Source organism: Pituophis catenifer, unplaced genomic scaffold (assembly GCF_029215685.1).
Source record: "Pituophis catenifer annectens isolate HBS135680 unplaced genomic scaffold, rPitCat1.0.hap2 SCAF_1, whole genome shotgun sequence".
NCBI classification, from domain to species: domain Eukaryota; kingdom Metazoa; phylum Chordata; class Lepidosauria; order Squamata; family Colubridae; genus Pituophis; species Pituophis catenifer.
This window is the reverse complement of record NW_027256881.1, coordinates 2,022,499-2,037,852: the sequence shown is the minus strand read 5'-3', so window position 1 is coordinate 2,037,852 and position 15,354 is coordinate 2,022,499. Positions and strand designations below refer to the sequence as shown.

Genomic DNA, 15,354 nt, shown 5'->3' with positions numbered 1-15,354 from the left:
GGGGGGCCAAAAGCCCTACCAAGCAGGTATATACAAAAGTATGAAGGCTATTGCTTAATGCATTGTAAGCCGTCCTGAGTCTCCGGAGAAGGGCGGCATATAAATCGAACCAATAAATAAACAATAAATAAATAAATTCTTCTTTTCTTTAGACTAGGAAAACCCGAATCCTGCAGCCATTCTTCATATGTTTTAGTCTCCAGGCCTTTGATCATCTTAGCTGCTCTTCTCTGAACGTTTTTCCAAAGTTCTCAACATCTTTTTCGTAGGGTGGTGACCCCAGGCAGGAGTCCCCATACCATCCTTTCACAGGAAGATTTTGAGGAACCCTGGCTTCAGAGACGGAAACAGCTCTGCAATCAGAATAGAGCTGGAAGGGACCTTGGAGGTCTTCTAGTCCGGCTCCCTGCTCAAGCAGAAGAACCTACACCATTTCAGATAGGTGGCTGTCCACTCACAACTTCTGGAGGCAAGCTGTTCCACTGACAAGTTTTTAAGAAGAGATTGGACAACTACTTGTCTGAAATGGTATAGGGCCGTGATGGCGAACCTATGGCACGCGTGCCACAGGTGCCACGCGGAGCCATATCGGTGGGCACCCGAGCATTGCCCTAGCTCAGCTCTGGTGTGCATGTGTGCACTGGCCAGCTGATTTTCAGGCCTTCTGGGCCCACCGGAAGTCGGGAAACAGGCTGTTTCCAGCCTCCGGAGGGCCTCCGGGGGGTGGAGAAGGCCGTTTTCCCCCCTCCCTGTGCTCCAAAAAAGCCTCCGGAGCCTGGGGAGGACGAAAAATGGGCCTACCAGGCCCACTGTGCCATTGCGTGCCAAAAGCGGGGGTCGCGCGGGGGATGGGGAGCTTGAATTATGGGTGAGGGTACGAGCACACACGACCCCCTGTGCTCCCCCTGCTTTTGCCACGCGATGGCCTAAAGGTTAGCCATCACTGGCATAGGGTTTCCTGCCTAAGCAGAGGGTTGGACTAGAAGACCTCCAAGGTCCCTTCCAACTCTGATATTCTATTTTCTATTTTACTAAAAGTCACTTTTTTTCAGTGCCGTCGTTATTTCGAACGGTCACTAAACGAACGGTTGTAAGTTGAGGACTACCTGTATTACTCTTGCTAAGTTCCTGGCTAAATTTAGCTTCAGAGAGAGCTGAGACTCGGCGGAACAAAGCAGATGCAATTAAAAAAAAAAAACTATTATCTTTCTTTCTCTTGTCCACTTTGTTAGCTGCAACTGTCACCCCGGAACCTTTGGTAAGCCTCCCCCTTCCTGGTTTCAAGGACCCCCTTCTCTCTAGTCAAGCAACAAGGGCTGTGGGGAGGGCCCGGTTTCCTTGGGGCACCCCTTAAAGGTGTTATCCACTTAGGTGTAAATGCATCTGTCAACTACCGTTTGCCGACTGCCCACGCGGCCTCCTCCTCGTCTCGGAGCCAAGGCAGATGGTCCCTGCCCTGCCTTCTTTCTATTATTATAGGCTCGGAGTGCTCTGCATTTGGAGAAAGAGGAGGGCAGATGTTAAATATGTTAAAACGCACGCCGTGTCCCCTGGAGGTTCAGTTCAGGCTGCTGTCTCAATTTGGCCATTTGAGGCATGGCTAAGCAGGGAATATCCGCGTTCAGCTCATTCCGTCTCTCACAAAGTGCTCTCCGCTCAGTTGCCCTTCCGCTGAATTCGCAGCCCCAATGCACCAGCAAACATTTTATGTACCCTGTTTCCCCGAAAATACGACCTACCCTGAAAGTAAGTCCTAGCTTGATTTTTACATGTGCGGCCAATATAAGCCCTACTCCCAAAATTAAGCCCTAATTAAAATCCCGCCCACTCCAGGATGCACGGGGAAAAATTAAGCTCGGGTGGGGATGGGGGAAGGAAGCTGCCCTACTACTTACCTTTGGACAGTTGTAGCCAGGCCTCACAAACTCCGACACCTGCCTTGCCAGCCCATTTCTTCTGCAGACAGCAAGGCTTTCCTAAAGGCCCCTGTAGCTGATAACAAAGCTCCGGATCGATCCGGAGCTCTATTATCGGCTTGCTGGTTGCAGAAGAAGAAGTTCCTGAAGGCCTCCGACAGCGAAAAGGAGGCCGGGGGCGAGGCGTGCAAGTGAGGTGAGTCAGTGGATGAGGTCCCCCGAAAATAAGACCTGGTGCCTTTTTTGGTGGTAAAAAAAATAATAAATAAGACAGGGTCTTATTTTTGGGGAAACATGGTATGTATGTATGATTTGTTTGCCTCCTACCTTTCATTATTTTTTACAAAAAACTCAAGTCAGCCAACATGTCGAACACACCTTCCCCCTTCTATTTTCTTCACAACAACAATCCTGTGAGGCGGGTTGGGCTGAGAGAGGGACTGGCCCAAAGTCACCTAACCGGCGTTCATGGCTAAGGCAGGACTATAACTCACCGTCTCCTGGTGATTGGCCCAAAGTCACCCAGCTGGCTTTCATGGCTAAAGCGGGACTAGAACTCAGTCTCTTCCTGATTGGTCCAAAGTCACCCAGCTGGTTTTCATGGCTAAGGCGGGACTAGAACTCACCGTCTCCTGGTGATTGGCCCAAAGTCACCCAGCTGGTTTTCATGGCTAAGGCAGGACTAGAACTCAGTCTCTTCCTGATTGGTCCAAAGTCACCCAGCTGGTTTTCATGGCTAAGGCGGGACTAGAACTCACCGTCTCCTGGTGATTGGCCCAAAGTCACCCAGCTGGATTTCATGGCTAAGGCGGGACTAGAACTCACAGTCTCTTCCTGATTGGCCCAAAGTCACCCAGCTGGTTTTCATGGCTAAGGCGGGACTAGAACTCACAGTCACTTCCTGATTGGCCCAAAGTCACCCAGTATGTTTTCACGGCTAAAGCAACATTAGAAGTCACAGTCTCTTGGTGATTGGCCCAGGATCACTCAGCCATTTTTTATGGCTAAAGCGGGACTAGAACTCACAGTCTCCTCCTGATTGGCCCAACATCACCCAGCTGGTTTTCATGGCTAAGGCGGGACTAGAACTCACAGTCTCCTCCTGATTGGCCCAAAGCCACGCAGAGGCTTTCATGGCTACGGCAGCGCTAGAACTCACAGTCTCCCGCTTTCTATCCTAGCACCTTAGCTACTAGACCAAAGCGGCTAAGCATTTCCTCTTCAAGCTTTACCTTTCCAGCTTCACGAAACAACACACAATCACACAAACCTGCCTCTGTATGCGTATACGACTCTGAAGTCGTTTTCAATTCAGTTTTTTAGAAGAGCATCCTTTTAAAATGCGATCACGAGCCAACCGGAGCTGCAAAACCTTCCAGATCCCATGGTTTTCAGAGGAAGAAGATGGATAGAGAGACTACAATTCCATCTCTCCCTCTCTCTCTCTCTCTCTCTCTCTCTCTCTCTCTCTCTCTCTCTCTCTCTCTCTCTCATTCAAAACAAGCCCCGCTAAATTAAACAAGCCAATTACTCCCAGTTCAGTGAGTGCAGATTGAATCTGGGCTGAACAGCTGTCATCTCCCACTCAAGTCCTCCGATCCCAAAGTTCCTCAAGAGCTCCCTACTGATGGCAGGCTAGAAAAAATAAAATGAAGGAAGTTTTATTTAGAGCAGGGGTATCTAATCTTGGCTACTTGCTTGGCTGGGGAATTCTGGGAGTTGAAGTCCACAAGTCTTAAAGTAGCCACAGTTGAATATCTCTGATTTAGACCCTTCCTACCTGGGTACAGGTAGTGTTCTGATCTAGGCTTCCTGAGACAGTAAAAAGCACACAATCAGTCCCAAAAACCCTCTTTATATTTCAACGGCTGTGAATTCTGTTCATTCACGGCCTGTGATGAGTCACAATTAGTTTGTAAAGAGTCCGACAGAAGTCTGCCACAGTCCTTCGGGATAAGGCTGATAAGCACCCACCTTTATCTCCTTTGACACGCTGCCAAAGACCTAATTGGCTTTGTAAGGCCACATGGAGCACAGAGTCAAAACGGAGCTTCAGAATTGAAACCGACCCGGAACGAACAAAGTTGCTTCCTACAAAGGCTCATGTGCCTCCACCTTTATGTCTTATGGGAAGGGCCAATCATCTCCAAGCCTTACTCTTGAGTCGCCCCTTTTGTTTTAACTGTTCTTGCCTTCTGGCAGCTCTGCACATGCACGCACTGGGAACAGGCTCCCCCTGTTCCTCTGCCTCGCTGACATCAGACTCTGGAGGCTCCGGAGTCAGCACATAACTCCCAGATGGCCCTGGCCCCCTCTCTGTCTCTGATGCAGAGCCCCCATCCGAGCCTTCCCCAGACTCCATGACTGGCCCATGTTCCTCCCCAGCCACCTCACGGTCCGACTCTGCTGCCAGCTCCGCAAGCTGCCAGCGGACCACAACAGGTAGTTCTCGACTTACGACCACAATTGAGTCCAAAATTTGTGTTGTTAGGTGAGACATTTGTTAAGTGAGTACTGTCCCATTTTACGACATTTCTTGCCACAGTTGTTAGGGGAATCACTGCAGTTGATAAGTTAGCAACAGGTTTGTTAAGTGAATCTGGCTTCCCCCATGGACTTTGCTCGTCAGAAGGCCACAAAAAGGGATCACGTGACCCAGAGACACTGCAACGTCATAAATAAGAGTCAGTTGCCCAGTGTATGAATTTCGATCACCTGATCATGGGGATGCTGCAAGAGTCTGTAAGTGTGAAAAACGGTCGTAAGTTACTTTTTTCAGTGCCATTGCAACTTTGAATGACACTAAACGAACTGTTGTAAGTCGAGGACTATCTGTAATTTGTTCTCGCTGTAAGGAAATTTCTCTTTAGTTCTAGTTTCTAAGTTTCCAACTGAATGTTTCCCTTTTTTTGGGGGGGGGGGGGTTGTCTCTTTACAAAATCCGGAAGGTTAACAATTCAAGCCTTGGAAAGTTTGAAAAAAAAATTGTCAAAACATGAAAGCAAGCTGCTCTGGATTTGACTAGCATCCTAAAGGCAGAGGAGGGAAATTAAGCGTGATCAAATTTGGAGCTCCTTCATAGAGACACAGAGGTATTTCGTTCCTGTGGCTTTTGCAGGGGAAAAAAAAAAAAACCCGAGGCATTTTGACACGCAGAGAGGCTCCTTTAATCCACCTGGTCTTTGCTGCTTTTAGGGAAACAGCGAAAAACCAATGGAATGAGGAAGCAGGCTGAGATAGCAATAGGACTTAGACTTATATACCGCTTCACAGTGCTTTACGGCCCTCTCTGAGCGGTTTACAGAGTCAGCCTCTTGCCCCCTAACAATCTGGGTCCTCATTTTACCCACCTCGGAAGGATGGAAGGCTGAGTCAACCTTGAGCCGGTCAGGATCGAACTTCCTGGCTGTGGGCAGAGTTAGACTGAAATACTGCATTCTAACCACTGTGCCACCACGGATTTCCTTCCTTCCTTCCTTCCTTCCTTCCTTCCTTCCTTCCTTCCTTCCTTCCCTTCCCTTCCCTTCCCTCCCTCCCAAGCAATAGCACTTAGACTTATATACCGTTTCACAGTACTTTTACAGCCCTCTCTAAGTGGTTTTGGAGTCAGCCTATTGCCCCCAACAATCTGAGTCCTCATTTTACTGACCTAGGAAGGACGGAAGGCTGAGTCAACCTTGAGCCAGTCAGGATCGAACTTCCTGGCTGTGGGGCAGAGTTAGCCTGAAATACTGCATTCTAACCACTGTGCCACCACCGATTCCTTCCTTCCTTCCTTCCTTCCTTCCTTCCTTCCTTCCTTCCTTCCTTCCTTCCTTCCTTCCTTCCTTCCTTCCTTCCTTCCCTCCCTCCCTCCCTCCCTCCCTCCTTCCCTCCCAAGCAATAGACTTATATACCGCTTTACAGTGCTTTACAGTCCCCTCTAAGCGATCTACAGAGTCAGCCTCTTGCCCGCAACAATCTGGGTTCTCATTTTACCCACCTCAGAAGGATGGAAGGCTGAGTTAACCTTGAGCCTAGTGAGATTCAAACTGCCAAATTGCAGGCAGCCAGCTATCAGCAGTAGTAGCCTGCAGTACTGCACTCTAACCACTGGGCCACCGCGGCTCATGGGCAGATCTTTCCCGTAAAATCTCTCCGCGGAGTTTTGTTTGGCCTTGCATGGAGGATGCAAAAAACAAAGGCCGAAGGAAGCTGAATTCCCAAATGGAAAAAAAAAAAGATGAGCACAAACAAATTAGCAGTATAGTGACGTGGTTGTTAAGTGAATCGGGCTGCCCCATTTGATGTTGCTTGTCAAAAGCTCACAAACAGGGAATCACATGACCCTGGGACACGACCACCATCATTAATCCATGTTTCCAAGTATCCTAGCTGGGCTGGCTTGAGCTAAATTTTAAATTGGTTTTAAATTAGGTTGTTTTAATTTACGGCCAGAATATCTAATTATTTTAATACTGTTTTTTAAATTTTGTATGCTTTGTTTTTACTTAGGCTGTGCACCGCCCTGAGTCCTATTTGGAGAAGGGCGGTATAGAAATTTAAACAAATAAATAAATAAATAAATAAATCCGAATTGCAATCGTGTCACCCTGGGAATGCTGCAACGGTCATAAGTGTGAAAAATGGTCATAAATAACTTTTTCCCAGCGCCATTGTAACTTTGAACGGTCACTAAATGAATGGTTGTAAGTCAAGGACTGCCTTGTACCCTACAGTTTTCTGCTGAATTACTCCACCAGGTTTCTAGACCCAAGACCTGTTTGGAAGGACAACCCGGAAAATTAAAAGATTGTAATTAAAATATTAAAACCGTAGGGAGTAATGTCTATTTGTATTTCTCAGTGATAAGTTTTTATTGTGGTTAAGGGGCCTCTGTAATCTTATAAGTGAAAACCTCCCCATCTGAATATATATATATATAAAAAAACAAATGCACAATATAGATAAAAGTTCTCAAATGGGCTGCTTTCGGGTGTGGCATCCCATAATGCCCCAAGGGTTAAATTCATAAACGAAACAGAGTCCAACTATTCCTGAAAAGGTCAGCTAGATCTGAATGCCCAAGGCGAGATAAAAGTTTGATTGGATAATTGGGTTCCTTGACCCCAATCAAGGAACTACCAACTCGGATGACCAAACTAACCATAAACCACAGCCTAATCAAGGAACCACCAAGAACCCTCCCACCAACACTGACACGGAAAGCCACTGGTATACAAACAGAGAGAAAACCCCTCTTCCTTCTAGCACTGATGATGTTACCTAGTTGGGTCATAAAATGTCTGAAAGAAAATTGCCAAGCTCAAAGATCAGCAAGGAGCAACTCCTCCTCTTCCTCCTCCTCCTTTTTTTTTTTTTGATTTATATGCCGCCCTTCTCCAGAGACTCAAGGCGGCTTACAATGCGTTAAGCAATAGCCTTCATACTTTTGTATATTTATACAAAGTCAGCTTATTGCCCTCACAATCTGGGTTCTCATTTTACCTACCTTAGAAAGGATGGAAGGCTGAGTCAACCTTGAGCCTGGGGAGAATTGAACTTGCAGTAATTGCAGGCAGCTGGAAGCTAAATACTACCTTTTAACAGTAGCATTAGTCTGCTGCGCCACTCAGGCTCTCCTTCCCTTCCTCCTCTTCTCCACAAACCCCCCTCTCTTCTAGGACTGATGATGTTCCCCAGTTGGGTCATGAAACGTCTGCAAGAAAACTGCCAAGCTCAAAGATCAGCAAAGTAAGAGCCTTGGTGGCGCAGCGGACTAAAGTGCTGTTAAGTAGCACCAGCTGCCTGCAATTACTGCAAGTTCAAATCTCACCAGGCTCAAGGTTGACTCAGCCTTCCATCCTTCCGAGGTAGGTAAAATGAGGACCCGGATTGTGGGGGGCAATAAACTGACTTTGTATAAAAAAGAACACTGCTGGGGGGGGGGGCAAAAGCCCTACTAAGCAGGTATATACAAAAGGTATGAAGGCTATTACTTAACGCATTGTAAGCCGCCCTGAGTCTCCGGAGAAGGGCGGCATATAAATCGAACCAATAAATAAATAAATAAATAAAGACCCCACTAACCAACTCCTCCTCTTCCTACTCTTCTTCCTCCTCTCTGCAAACCCCACTCCCTTCTAGCACTGATGATGTTCCCCAGCGTGGTCACGAAACGCCTGCAAGAAAACCACCAAGCTCAGGGAGCACCAAGGACCCCACAGTCTTCCTCCTTCTCCTCCGGTATTCAAATCCCATTCCCTTCTAACACTGATGATGTTACCTAGTTGGGTCATAAAATGTTCGCAAGAAAACTACCCAGTTCAGAGAGCCTCAGGGACCCCTTAGTCCTCCTCCTCTTCCTTTCTGCAAACCCTGCGGTCCCTTCCAGCACTGATGTTGTTATCTAGGCGGGTCATGAAACGTCTGCCAGGAAATCACCAAGCTCAGGGAGCACCAAGGACCCCACAGTTCAACCCTGAGCTCCAATCTAAGCTGCTCTCATGGAAACCATCTGCCTGGAGGAGAGAAAAATGTACATAAGCAGAAATGACTCGGTTTCTTTCTTCGCTTTCCTCAGATTTCTTAGCTCCTCCTCAAAAGTCCATTGCAATAAAAATAAATAAATAAACCAGTGGTCTTCAAACTTGGCAGCTTTAAGACTTATGGACTTCAACTCCCAGAATTCTGGGAGTTGAAGTCCACAAGTCTTAAAGCTGCAAAGTTTAGGGACCCCTAAAATAAACAAACAAACAAACAAACAAACAAACAAACAAAAAACTAGTCCTTGACCTACGACTCCAATTGAGCCCAAAATTTGAGTGGCTAAGGGAGGCCTTTCTTTGTTAAGTGAACGTTGCCCCGTTTTACGACCTTTCTTGCCACCGTCGTTAAGCGAATCACAGCAGGGATTAAGTTAGGAACACGGTTGTGAGGTGAATCTGGCTTCCTCGTTGGCTTGGCTGGACTGAGGAATCGCATGAGGCCGGGACATTGCAACCGTCATAAACATGAACCGGATGCCAAGCGTCTGAATTCTGATCGCGTGATCATGGGGGGGGGGGAGAGGGGGAAATGCTGCACCGTCGTAAGAGTGAAAAACGGTCGTAAGTCACTTTTTTCAGTGTCATTATAACTTTGTACAGTCACTAAATGAACTGTTGTAAAGTCGAAGACTCCTCGTAAATTACGTGCTGTAGACAAGCTAATAACGTGCTATCTTGTCCGCAGATAGATTTAAAGTTTGGGGAGCATAAATTCCTTCTTGCAATTCACCTCCTTAATGATCTGTCAGTTCAATTGCTTTGTCTGTGTGACAGCCTATTCTAAGGACCAGCGATCTTTTCAATTATATATTTATTTTTTAAACAGGTTTTACCTTTAAAAACCCTGCGTATAACTTTCTCTCTCTCTCTCTTTTTTTAAAAAAATGGTAACTGGTAGGGCTTACAGGTAATCCTCGACTTATGACCACAATTGAGCCCAACATTACTGTTGCTAAGTGAGAAATTTGCTAAGTGAGTTTCCGCCCATTTTACGACTTTTCCTGCCACTGTTGCTAAGTGAATCACTGCGGTTGTTAAGTGAGTAACACAATTGTTAAGTGAATCCGGCTTCCGCCATTGACCTTGCTTGTCACAAGGTCGCAAAAGGGGATCATGTGACCCCAGGGATACTGCAACTGTCATAAATAGGAGTCAGCTGCCAAGCGTCTGAATTTGGATCATGGGACCACAGAGATACTGCAATGGTCATAAGAGTGAAAAACGGTCATAAGTCACTTTTTTCAGCGACATTGTAACTCTGAGTGGTCACTAATGGATGGTTGTAAGTCGAGGACTACCTATGTTGCTTTTCCAACCAGTTTTAAGATGCTTCGGGGAAGCAAATATGCCAAAAAGAGGCAAACTAGTCCATGAATAAATCGTTTGATTTATTGAATGTTGATGAGCTTTGAATGATTCAAAGCAGATCTTACTTTTTTTTATAACTCAGTAGGCCATATCAAGTTTCAAAGTACAGACAGGCTAAGAGGAAACAAAGCACACGTAAACTAAAAAAAAAAAAAAAGAAAAATTTAAATTTGAGAAAATATAATTAAAAATTGAAACATTCATGCCCCCAGAAAACTCCATCCTAGGCCATATTTAAAAAGATTTTCTGGGGAGGAAGGGAAGGGAAGGGAAGGGAAGGGAAGGGAAGGGAAGGAGGGAGAGAGGTTGGGTGGGAGGGAGGAAGCAAGGAAGAAGGAAGGAAGGAAGAAAGGAAGGAAGGAAGGAAGGAAGGAAGGAAGGAAGGAAGGAAGGAAGGAAGGAAGGATATAAGAAAGGGGAGGGAAGGAGGGAGGAAGAATATAAGAGGGAAGGGAAGGAGGGAGGAAGGAAGGAAGGAAGAATATAAGAAAGGGAAGGGAAGGTGGGAGGGAGGGAAGGAGGGAGGAAGGAAGGAAGAAGGAAGGAAGGATATAAGAAAGGGAAGGGAAGGAGGGAGGGAGGAAGAATATAAGAGGGAAGGGAAGGAGGGAGGAAGGAAGGAAGGAAGAATATAAGAAAGGGAAGGGAAGGGAAGGGAAGAAGGAAGGAAGGATATAAGAAAGGGAAGGGAAGGGAAGGGAAGGGAAGGGAAGGAGGGAGGAAGGAAGGAAGGAAGAATATAAGAAAGGGAAGGGAAGGTGGGAGGGAGGGAGGAAGGAAGAAGGAAGGAAGGATATAAGAAAGAGAAGGGAAGGAGGAAGGAAGGAAGGAAGGATATAAGAAAGGGAAGGGAAGGAGGGAGGAAGGAAGGATATAAGAAAGGGAAGGGAAGGTGGGAGGGAGGGAGGAAGGAAGGAAGAAGGAAGGAAGGATATAAGAAAGGGAAGGGAAGGAAGGAGGAAGGAAGGATATAAGAAAGGGAAGGGAAGGGAAGGGAAGGAGGGAGGGAGGGAGGGAGGAAGGGATATAAGAAAGGGAAGGGAAGGAGGGAGGAAGGAAGGAAGGAAGGAAGGAAGGAAGGAAGGAAGGAAGGAAGGAAGGAAGGAAGGAAGGAAGGAAGAAAGAAGGATATAGGGAAGGGAAGGGAAGTAGAGAGATCACCATTCTGCAACCATGGACTTACCCTGTCCGTTTGGTGATGGTTCCTAGAGTCATGGGTTGCTTGATCTGGGCAAGAGGGACCATCACAGTGAGGCTTGGAAGTGGGGACAGGCGAGGGTTTCCCGGATTGTTGTTGGTAAAATTGTTATAAGAATCTTGACTGTTCAGTTTACCTTGTGGGAGAGAGAAGGAGAATTGATTCGGATATACTTATTATATAATACCAGTATAATGATGATAACATTATAAATGTAATGGATAATATTCATTTAGTTATATTTATAAGCGAGACAGTTGTTAAGTGAGTTTTTCCCCATTTTACGACCTTTCTTGCGACCGTTGTGAAGTGGAGCCAATGCCGTTGTTAAGTGAGTAACACGGTCGTTAAGTGAATCTGGCTTCCCCATTGTCTTTGCTTGTCAGAAGGTCGCCAAAGGGGAATCGCAGGACCCTAGGACACCGCAGTCGTCATAACTGTGAATCAGTTGCCAAGTTTCTGAATTTTGATCCCGTGACCATGGAGAGAATGCAAGGGTCGTAAGTGTGAAAAACGGGCCTACCGGTAAATCACATTTTTTTTTACTGCCGTTGTAACTTCGAGGGTCACTAAATGAATGGTTGTAAGTCAAGGACCACCAGTACAGTTTCAACAATAAAATGAAGCCCTAAAACAGAAGTTTGGATTGCGGAAAAAAGCACCAGAATTTACTCTTCACCAGAATTAATACAGAATTACACAGGGGTGAAATCCAGCAGGTTCTGACAGGTTCTGGAGAACCGGTAGCGGAAATTTTGAGCAGTTTGGAAAACTGGCAAATACCACCTCTGGCTGGCCCCAAAGTAGGGTGGGAATAGAGATTTTGCAATATCCTTCCTCCAGGAGTGGGGTGGGAATGGAGATTTTGCAGTATCCTTCCCCCTGGAGTGGGGTGGGAATGGAGATTTTGCAGTATCCTTCCCCCAGGAGTGGGGTGGGAATGGAGATTCTGCAGTATCCTTCCCCCAGGAGTGGGGTTGGAATGGGGATTTTGCAGTATCCTTCCCCCAGGAGTGGGGTGGGAATGGAGATTTTGCAGTATCCTTCCCCAAGGAGTGGGGTTGGAATGGGGATTTTGCAGTATCCTTCCCCTGGAGTGGGGTGGGAATGGAGATTTTGCAGTATCCTTCCCCCAGGAGTGGGGTTGGAATGGGGATTTTGCAGTATCCTTCCCCTGGAGTGGGGTGGGAATGGAGATTTTGCAACATCCTTCCCCCAGGAGTGGGGTGGGAATGGGGATTTTGCAGTATCCTTCCCCTGGAGTGGGGTGGGAATGGAGATTTTGCAGTATCCTTCCCCCAGGAGTGGGGTGGGAATGGAGATTTTGCAGTATCCTTCCCTCTGGAGTGGGATGGGAATGGAGATTTTGCAGTATCCTTCCCCTGGAGTGGGGTGGGAATGGAGATTTTGCAGTATCCTTCCCCCAGGAGTGGGGTTGGAATGGGGATTTTGCAGTATCCTTCCCCTGGAGTGGGGTGGGAATGGAGATTTTGCAGTATCCTTCCCCCAGGAGTGGGGTGGGAATGGAGATTTTGCAGTATTCTTCCCCTGCCACGCCCACCAAACCACACCCACAGAACCGGTAGTAAAAAAAAAAAATTTGGATTTCACCACCAGAATGAATGTACAGAATTAATTTGTGCTCCAACCATTAAAATCAGTAGGGCTGAAATAGACTAACTAAACCAGAAATGTAGGATTTCTGGCCTGTATCACTTTCACATGTTTTCACGCGCCTGGTAATTCCGTTCCTTTCCCTATCTGCCGTAAATCTGCCATTTCTATCTTTAAATACACAAATGTTTATTTGTTCTCCAAACATACATTTAAGGCATACAGGGTGATTTGCTTAACGTGCCAAGAACTGCTTCAAACCATTTGGCAAAGTTTAAAACCCAGTAAACTTTCCTCCTTCCGCCATCTCAGAATGCCGGTCGCCTCCGTTCAGATAGAAATCTCGCAAGCAATTTTATGGAAAATTGTTCGGTTGTGGTTAAGTGCTTTTTTTCTTCCCCTATTAATATCTGTTCAGGCTTTTTTTAAAAGAGTTTGTTGGAAGTTATCGCCAATATGCCACGGGAAAAAAAAAGGTACACATTTTGCAAATATTGTCTTTTGGGGAAACAAGACGTAATAAAATAACTGTCCGTTTCAAATAATTACAAGCATAACACAGAGTTTGGGGTCACCTTCGCTCCCTTAAAGCAAACAGGATTTAATAAAAATGTAGAAAAGGCGAGGGAAAGAGACCTTTTCTTTCCTTCATGCCAATTTAAAATAAAAAGAAAGGGAAAGGAGAAAAAAGGGGGGGAGGGAGGAAGGGAGGAAGAGGAAGGAAGATAAATGGAGAGAGAAAAGGAAGAGGGAGGGAGGAACGGAGGAGATAGAGAAGAAGGAAGAAAAAGAAGGAAGGAAGGAAGGAAGGCGGGAGGGTGGAAGGAAGGAAGGAAGATGGATAGAGGGAGGGAAGGAAGTTGGAGGGAGGGAGGAAGGAAGGAAGGAACATGGAGGGAGGGAAGGAAGAGGGAGGGAGGGAGGGAAGGAAGGAAGAGGGAGGAAGGAAGAGGGATAGAGGGAGGGAAGGAAGATGGAGGGAGGGAAGGAAGGAAGGAAGGAAGGAAGGAAGGAAGGAAGGAAGGAAGATGGATAGAGGAAAGGAAGATGGAGGGAGGGAAGGAAGGAAGGAAGAGGGAGGAAGGAAGAGGGATAGAGGGAGGGAGGGAGGGAGGAAGGAAGGAAGGCAGATGGATAGAGGGAAGGAAGAAAGATGGAAGGAGGGAGGGAGAGAGGGAGAGAGGAAGGAAGGAAGAGAAAAAGGAAAGTCATGTTTTAGAAATTACTTCCAAGACAGAACCTCTACTCCATGAATCTAATCCAAAGAAAAACTGGGGATTTGCATTTACAAAATGACTCTCCAAACCAGAAAACCTTAAATGTTTTTGCCAAGGCTGAACAGAAAAAAAAACTGAACGGGGCAGAAAAAGAACAAACCCGTCTCTATTCAAGCTGCTGTGTAACCGATAGGGAAGACGGAGGAACAGCGGACGGTGGCCATTTTAGGCTCATTGCTGGCTCCTGCCCTAAAGTACTGCTCTCATCTGCTTCGAGGATGCCAACATCCCTGCCCTGGATGACACTGATGGCATGGCAGTCCAGGCTCTTCCTCTTCTTATTCCCCACCCACCCACGTCCCTGATCTCCCTCCCCCACGCCCCATCATCCCCTTGATTGACTGTCAGGTGTCGAAAGACCAAGCCCACATGTGAAGGTCCAATTAAACTTATTTATTGCTCAAGCAGCCCCTGCTCAACTAAGAGTTAGTACTGGCTTGGAGTTACCTTGTTTCCCCGAAAATAAGGCATCCCCTGATAATAAGCCCAATTGGGCTTTTGAGCGCATGCGCTAAAATAAGCACACACACCCCCCGAAAATAAGCCCTCCCTGAAAATATTTAACCACATGTGCAGCCGGCCCCCGGCCATTTCCTCTGGTTAGGGTTAGGGAGACAGAGCTGGAAATCAGGTAAGACGCCAAGAGGAGTCCCATCTTGTTCCATGTGCCCCAAAATAATAAGACCTCCCCGAAACTAAAGCCAAGCACTTATTTCAGGGTTCAAAAAAATATAAGGGTTTTATTTTCATAGAATAGAATAGAATAGAATAGAATAGAATAGAATAGAATAGAATAGAATAGAATAGAATAGAATAGAATAGAATAGAATAATGGAATGGAATGGAATGGAATGGAATAGAATAGAATAGAATAGAATAGAATAGAATAGAATAGAATAGAATAGAATAGAATAGAATAGAATAGAATAGAATAGAATAAGAAAGATAATAGAATAAGAAATAGAAGAGAAGAGAAGAGAATAAGAAAGAGAATGGAATGGAATGGAATGGAATGGAATGGAATGGAATGGAATAGAATAGAATAGAATAGAATAGAATAGAATAGAATAGAATAGAATAGAATAGAATAGAATAGAATAGAATAAGAAAGATAATAGAATAAGAAATAGAAGAGAAGAGAATAAGAAAGAGAATGGAATGGAATGGAATGGAATGGAATGGAATGGAATGGAATGGAATAGAATAGAATAGAATAGAATAGAATAGAATAGAATAGAATAGAATAGAATAGAATAGAATAGAATAGAAACAAGGTAGATAAAGGTCCATGGTCAAGAAAAGTTGGATTTAGTCCGTTTATGACTACATTGTCAACATCCAGCTCGAGAATCCAAATGAAACCCCAGGTTCATTCCGTTTCTGAAAATCTTACTGTTTATTGAATGCACTGCATGGTAATGTCGAAGCAAAACTAACTCTGAGGTTTCCAGATG

At 45.8% G+C, this 15,354-nt stretch overlaps 1 protein-coding gene across 1 annotated transcript in view; it reads right to left on the bottom strand.

Annotated features, from left to right (window-relative positions):
- BCAS3 (BCAS3 microtubule associated cell migration factor) overlaps positions 1-15,354 on the bottom strand; it is a 464,753-nt gene that overhangs the window by 143,435 nt on the left and 305,964 nt on the right. Inside the window, exon 16 of the mRNA XM_070931996.1 lies at positions 10,995-11,145. Within this exon, the coding sequence (XP_070788097.1) occupies positions 10,995-11,145 (151 nt within the window). The remainder of the gene's footprint in view (positions 1-10,994; positions 11,146-15,354) is intronic.